This window comes from Alosa alosa, chromosome 17, assembly GCF_017589495.1.
Source record: "Alosa alosa isolate M-15738 ecotype Scorff River chromosome 17, AALO_Geno_1.1, whole genome shotgun sequence".
NCBI classification, from domain to species: domain Eukaryota; kingdom Metazoa; phylum Chordata; class Actinopteri; order Clupeiformes; family Clupeidae; genus Alosa; species Alosa alosa.
Window position 1 is genome coordinate 15198228 of NC_063205.1, and position 7500 is coordinate 15205727.

The 7500-nt window shown below is 43.9% G+C and overlaps 1 protein-coding gene across 1 annotated transcript in view; it reads left to right on the forward strand.

The window, feature by feature from the left end:
* Positions 1–7500, forward strand: part of anks1b (ankyrin repeat and sterile alpha motif domain containing 1B) — a 253036-nt gene that overhangs the window by 121646 nt on the left and 123890 nt on the right. The window contains exon 10 of the mRNA XM_048268812.1: positions 4312–4473. Coding sequence (XP_048124769.1) covers positions 4312–4473 — 162 coding nt within the window. The remainder of the gene's footprint in view (positions 1–4311; positions 4474–7500) is intronic.

Consider the following 7500-nt stretch of genomic DNA (forward strand, 5'->3'; position numbering starts at 1 on the left):
TTCTCTTCCCCATTCTTTTCTCTCGCTCTCCTCCCTCTCTGTTCTCTTTCTCCATCTTTCACTCATCCTTTCTTTCTGTTTCGGTCTCTCTCTTGCTCTCTGTGAAAAGCCTTCTATGTCCATATCTCTGGAACATGGTCGTTTGCACAGGCTGTAGGCTTGGAGGGACTCCATGCTTTTCTTTCTGATTTCAAGCTCCATGGTGCTGCAGAAGAGATAGCAAAAAGAACAGAGTTGTTGTTCACTTACAGGCCTAGGAGAAAGACAGAGAGAGAGAGAGAGAGAGAGAGAGAGAGAGAGGAGAGAGAGAGAGTGTGAGAGGGAGAGAGAGAGAGAGAGACTGGAAGGAATGAAAGGAACTCAGAAAAATGAAAGAGAGCAGTGATAAAGAGAGAGAGAGGGAGAGAGGGAGAGAGAGATGTAAGGAGACAGAGAGAGAGTTTGTTTGGAACTGTGTACAGATTATTGGACGGGACACAGTGTGTGTGGGGACGGAAGGGGCCAGAAAAGAGACAGTATGTGAGAAGGAGGAGTGCAATTGAAACAGATGAGCTGGACAGATAAAAGCAAAATGGAGACGCTTTTCCTGTGGACGTGTTCACTGCTACAGACGGATACTCTCCAGAGAATGCAAGCACTTCATCCTCTCTCTCTCTCTCTCTCTCTGTCTCTCTCTCTATCTATCTCTCTTTCTTTCTCTCACTCTCTCCTCTCTGTCTCTATCTCTCCCTCTTTCTCTCACTCTCTCCTCTTTCTTCTTCTCTGCTCTCTTTCTCAGACACAATGGTGTGCATCCCCCCTCTCTGTCTGTGTAATAAACGTGTTCTATATCTTTGTTACCGTACTGCTTCCAGGACTCTCCTGGCCCAGTGTGATCAGTGAATCACAGCCGTCTCTGTTTGAATTGAATGCCTAGACACACACACACACACACACACACACACACACACACACACACACACACACACACACACACAGAGACACACACACACACAGACATACACACATTTTCTTTTTTCTTTCTTCATCTTTCTCTATATATATCCCTCATATACACACGCACGCATGCACGCACACACACACACACACACACACACACACACACACACACACCGATTCCTTTGTGGTGTGAGTGGAAATGTAATGAAGCGTGCTATGTGAAATCACAGGGGCACAGGTTGACTCTGCGTGGAGACAACACTATCAGCAATATCAGCAGTTTGGGCTAATAACTGCTGGCCATCATGTTCTCTCTCTCTCTCTCTCTCTCTCTCTCTCTCTCTCTCTCTCTCTCCCCTTCTCTCCCCTTCTCTCTCTCCCTTCATCTGCTTCTGATGTATGGTCTTTTCAGTGGGTAATGACAACCATGCAACCTCCTTCTGTGACTGTGAATGGCTTCTTTGCTTCCATGTTCCAGTCTCTGTCCACTGTCTCCCAACCTAGATCATCTCTCTTTCTCGTTAATTGGCTCTTAACAAAGCGCTGATCTACCACATCTGCATGTAATTAAGTCTCACAGAGTGATGGCTCCATCAGCTTCTTAGATGAATGCCTTCATGCCACCCGTGTGCAGTGCCTGATGGATGGTCTGGTGCTTTCTGGGTAATGTAGTATTCTTGGTCTGACAGGAAGAATAATGGCCAGATGCTGGGGTGGGGTGTGGTAGGGGTGGTGAGGGGGGGTGCACACAGGATATGAATATGACGCCACCGACGGCAACCGAGCGGCAGGCTGCTTGGCCCCACGGTGAGCGATGGTCACTGCCCCACCCACGTTGCCATGGTGTTGTCATGGCTACAGTGGCACGTAGGCATGGGGTTGCATATGATTGTGATGATGAAGTAGTTTTCACAGAGGTTGACCCTCATTTCCACACAGACAGAAAAAGACTCTTCTTCACCTCTGACTTCACCACCTCTGACTTCATCGCTCACTGCTTCCTCTTTGTTGCTCATGGCGAGTCCATTAATCTAAATGTAAATTCCCTGTTTCTTCACCAACTCCCAAACGCGTCCTCTTTCATAGACATAGTGACCTTGAACCTGATTTATCATCAGCGTCTTTTTTTTTAATCATTCCAGACCACTCACGAATGATTCCCAAGTGACGCGGGGTTAAAGACTTAGGATGAAAGCATGGGGTCCAGAGCCTAAGCGCCACAGTCCCAAGGGTCCATTTACTTTCCTGTTTGTGGAGTACAAGTCTTCATCAACATTGTCAAGCCGAGCACACCTGCATTGTGCAGTGCAGGTCAGCTCAGGGTCTCCTGGTAGCCATAATTCCTCTTGTGAGCGCTTGGACGATGAGTCTGCATGGCTATCTCAGAATTCTCATTTTGCCTCTCTTGACCATTAGATTTGTCATCCACATCAAAGATGTGTCCGGTTGGGAGTTCATTTTGAGTTGAATCAGGTTTGTTTGCGAGTTGGACATAGCCAACGCTGATAGATGTGTTTAGACAGGCACGTGTCCACGTACAGACAGTGGAATATGAATTGTTGTAATTTGCTGCTAATCTATTAAACTATTTAATCCATCTCTCTGTTCTCAAATAAATATTAATGTCTATCTATGGTCACCATAATGAGCCATAATGACAATACCCAAAATGGTAATGTTGTTCCTGAAAGGGAACCAACTTTTAATTGCATCGGTATATGTCAGTGCATTTATTGCCAGTTAATTTAATAATAATAATAATAATAATTTGGAGCATGTAACACAATAATAGTCAGTCAGTCATTATCAATCACTTTTCAGTTTGTGCTTTGAAGCCATTGGCACACCCTGCCTTCCGTGACTGGCTGTAGTGCAGTGCATTAGTGTACGAGGAATAGTGATGGTATAGTGGTTTGGGAACTCTTCCAAGCAAGTTTCAAGCCAGAGAGTCGTGGGTTTGGTTCCTAGCTGCCACCAGGCACGCAACTGAAGCGTTCCATTCGCGTAGCATATGCTGCAACAATTAGTGTCCACTATAACTAATGGAACTGGCTACAGTAGATGTCATAGCGGTGGGTACGGCAGTAAAAAAAAATCAGACCAGTCTTCTAAAACATTTTTTTTACGCTCCTCGAACGGAGCGCTTGCGGTACGTGCCTGGTGTAGCCTGCCTGGAAGCAAGCCGCTTGACCCCGAGAGTTGCCCCAGTGGGGACTGTCCCATAATTGGCCTCTGTAAGTCATCAGAGGTAACTAGTGTGTGTGGGATTGTGTGTGAGGGTTGCTTGGGGCCAGGCATGCTGGGAATGTGTGATACACTCCACCACATGAACACCTGCATCCACAGCTGTCATCAGCCAACCATGTGACAGGAAATATTGTTTCGGTTCTGCACGGATATTCTGGCAATTCCTAGCAGACTTATTTATCTGCCACTGGTCCTCTATGTCTTGCTCCTCCAGTCATCACACAGAATTCAGAAGTGTTGGTCACACTTACAAGAATGACATCTTCAAGTTTTTGTTCTTAGTACTTGAGTGGTGATAAATTTATAGCCAATAATGTACTTTTCCCCCCTTTAACATTTACTTATTATTTCATCACCTTCCTAAAATAATGACATAAGTCATTTTTTGACAAAAAATATTTGTTTTGCCTAAATCATCATCATTCAATTTTTGGTTAACTTTTTGTGTTTTCTGAAAAACCTGGAAAAAAATACCATTATTTTAGGAAGGTAACGATTTATTAAGTGAACTTTAAGTTCAACTTTCAGAAGCATGCTTATTACAAAGTTGGCCAGAACAATTGTAGTTTGTTGAATGGCCCCTGTAGTCTGACTCTGGATACTGAAGGTCTTGCCTCAGTTATAGTTGAGTTGTCAACTGTGCTGATCAAGCCATCCTGGGTAATCGTTAAAGGTGCCATGTGTAAGAATTGAGGTAAAAATATCTAAAAAATGAGCTACACGTATCAAAAGAATGAGAAGAAATAAGGGCGATGATGTCATTAAAAAAATGACAATTTATAGTGCAACAGAGATATCAACCTGAATTAGCATGCTAAATTACTAGCCACAGCCCGACAGGTGTCATAATACCAGTTTCGGCCACGGGAGGCGGTATGCGGGCAACATAACCGCCAGCCAAACTGCAATACACGTGTCTCGGTTGTTACTCTAGGGTAGACCAACTCACTTTCTGGAGGTATACTGCCCCCATCTTTTATGGAATGTGGAGTATGAATTGATTTTTTGCCGGACATTACACATGGCACAACAAACAAAGAGTTTGTTAGTTTCTCTCTTATTCAACATTTTCTCTCTCTCTCTTTCTCTCTCTCTCTTTCTCTCTCTCTGTTGTTCTCCTTCTCTTCTCTCAGGATTCCAAGCGGTCTGGCGAGATCGTGCCGTCCCCGTCGCTGGACGTGTTTTTGCCAGAGGACGAGGATAATCCATACGAGTCGGTGGCGACGGCCGTCACGCGCAAGCCCTGCTCGCTGGACATTAGCCGTCTGCACTCCTGCCCCCGAAATGGTATGTTCCCACGCCATGCCAATCTCCACGGTAACGACTGGGGAAAAGGTCCAATTAACCCCACCCACCTTCTGACAGGCACCGAATTTCTCTCAAAAGTTGTTCCTCTCGTTGTTCTGTGCAGTGGCCACTAACAACAGTTGCAAAGCATGCCATATGCGGTCTTGAACCTCATACTTTTGAAGACTAAAGGTGATGATGCATGGCACAACGTTTTCAGCAATGTTGCTGGGCAACCACATAGCCAGTTCCATGTATTGGCAATACTCAATAACATTGCCCAGCAACATTGCTCAAAAAGTGCCTGTGTATGTATTATCAGCTTAGTGGTATAAAAAGATGCTGGGCCCAGATTTCCTTGCTTTAGTTGTGTGTCAGAGACTGAGGGCAGTTTCAGTCAAATGTATGCAAAAGCTTACAAGGCAGACATTGCAAGCTGCTACATGTGCAAGTCATGCTCAGATTTGATATGGTGTCTGCACTCTAGGTTCTACAGTGGAATTGGACAACAGTGGCATTGTTATACCTTGTATAAATTCCACTGGCCCATACTTAAGATCTAATAATTTAATAATGATCTAGTAATATGTAAGACCAATTAGTCTTTGTGTGTGTGTGTGTGTGGTCACATTCCACATTTTAATATAAAATCGCAATCCCTACAGTATTAGCCACCCAGATGCACAGGCAATTCCACGGTATTGAGGTCTTAATACTATTGCAGCAGCATTAGCTGGATCAGGAGGGAGGTCCAGAAATCCTTAGACACATCAAAGGCCCTTTTGTAATAGCAGCTAGACACTTCTCGATCTCATCTCAACACCTTCACAAACAGTTAATCTGAAGAAACAGATTACGTGCTCACGCAACATTTGCTAACCTGAGAGAAATGAAAGATGACCTAGAACCTCCCACACAAACATTTCCATCCCTGTTAGGAGTCAGAGTGCTTACCACCTTGAACTAATTCAACTGAATCATGTTAGCTTAACCTAAAATCATCTGAATCATTTTCTGACAGAGCCTTTAATATGATGATGGGGATGTTTGTGGGATACTTGATATCTTATACGTAAATTGATGACAATCATACTGGTACTTCTACCTATTCAGTGAATCTGTTGACTAAACAGTGAGATCATAGCACAGGAACCTTTAGAACAGGCTGTGTTCACACTTCAGGAAGTCTGCTTTCTTCTATACAATATTAAGAAACATTTATTGTCCTATAGATAACTGGTACATTCTGTGTTTTCTGTGTATTGTTTTGCTTTATGTTCACCTTAAGGAATAATGTGCTATTTGCGTTATGATGTCATGCATATTGTGGTGTGTGAGGTATTTTATTTGTAATGTAGTTGTTGATGTAGGTGACTCACACCAGTCCAAACTAGCGACCTTCACTTTACAAAGGTATTTCAGCAATGCCAGTTAAAGCCTAACACTTTTTTTACTGAGGCTTCAAGATGACATACTGCACAGCCACAGTAAATAACACATAAGACACGCAAGTTAAATCAAAAAGCTCTTGGAGTCGCAAATGAAAACCCAAGTCACCATGGAAACATAGCGTAGTGCAACTTGTGAGGTAGGCCTTACAATGTATCAACATTTGTTAACTGGAAACCTTCTAGGAACAGCTGACGTCAATAATAGAACACTTGAAAATTCCATGAAAGTTACCAATCCTGTGATTGTAACATCACAATGATGGCATCAGGCTTCCCTCTCTATAAACACGGGTTGGCCGCCAGCATGCTCTGGTTGCAGCGGGTGTGGTAAAATGACACGTTACCTTTGGTCTTTGTTTTAGTCTGTTATTGTTGTTGTTGTTGTTGTTTGATTGTCATTTGTATATTCATTTATGTTATTGTGGCAAAGTACACTCGCACAGAGCGATGTCATGGCAGCTTTCCCCACTCTGGCTGGTGAGTCACCTGGTGGTTGCCATGACAACTGCCTGAACTGTTGCCTGGAGGCTGAGTGAATCACACCTGATGTTTGCTGCAGAGGGACTGTGCTTGTGTGTGTGTGTGTGTGTGTGTGTGTGTGTGTGTGTGTGTGTGTGAGAGTGTGCATGTTTTTATATGTCTTCTTGTGTTCATGATGATTTGATTTCTTACATGTCACAGACTTTACTCCTCCTCATTGTTGTAGCTAAATATACAGTATTTGTTCCATAATCACAATAATGTGGACACAGATGAGTGCTTCTACTTCATCATGTGTTTTTGAGTGCATCTTTGAGTTTGACTGCATGCATACATGTGTGTGTGTGTGTGTGTGTGTGTGCATATGTTGCATCATCCCAGACCCCCGTGATGTTGATAACGTCCATCTTTAGGGCTGCATGATTGCAGGCCTGTGGTCCGCTGGCCTATTTTAGACCACTGGAGTGCTTCTTAAACCCCATCAAATCACAACCTACCCAAAGTGTCCATTCTCTGTGTGTGTGTGTGTGTGTGTGTGTGTGTGTGTGTGTGTGTGTGTGTGTGTGGGTGTGTGATTCTCACATTCCTCAGCGAAGCTTTCACTCGCCATAAACACACACTGTCATCCCTGTGTCCGCTTCAGAGGCAGCCGCTGTGGGCGTTGGTGAAAGCCAGAGTGCTTTGTGTTACGGTGAAATGGAATGACGAAATGTGATTGGTCTGTCGGAACAGGCTGTCTTTTAGCTCCACTGCTGTGAAAGTCTTAAAGGCTTTTGTCATTTCATTTTATGTTGGCGTTTTCAAGGTTTTAAATTTGTCGGGTTTCGCTACTTGTCCTTGTCACACATCATCATCATTCGGCTCTTTGGTACTCTTGTGAGTGTGTGCGCATATGTGTGTGTGTGTGTGTGTGTGAGTGTGTGAGTGTGAGAGAGAGTCGTGAGAGTGTGTGTGTATGTGAATGTGTGTGTGAGAGAGAGTCGTGAGAGTGTGTGTGTGTGCACTGTGCCCTTCATACTCTGTCTGCTGTGACAGATGATTGAAAATCACTATGGTTTTGTTTTCCTTCATTTCAAGTGTGTGTGTTTGTGTGTGT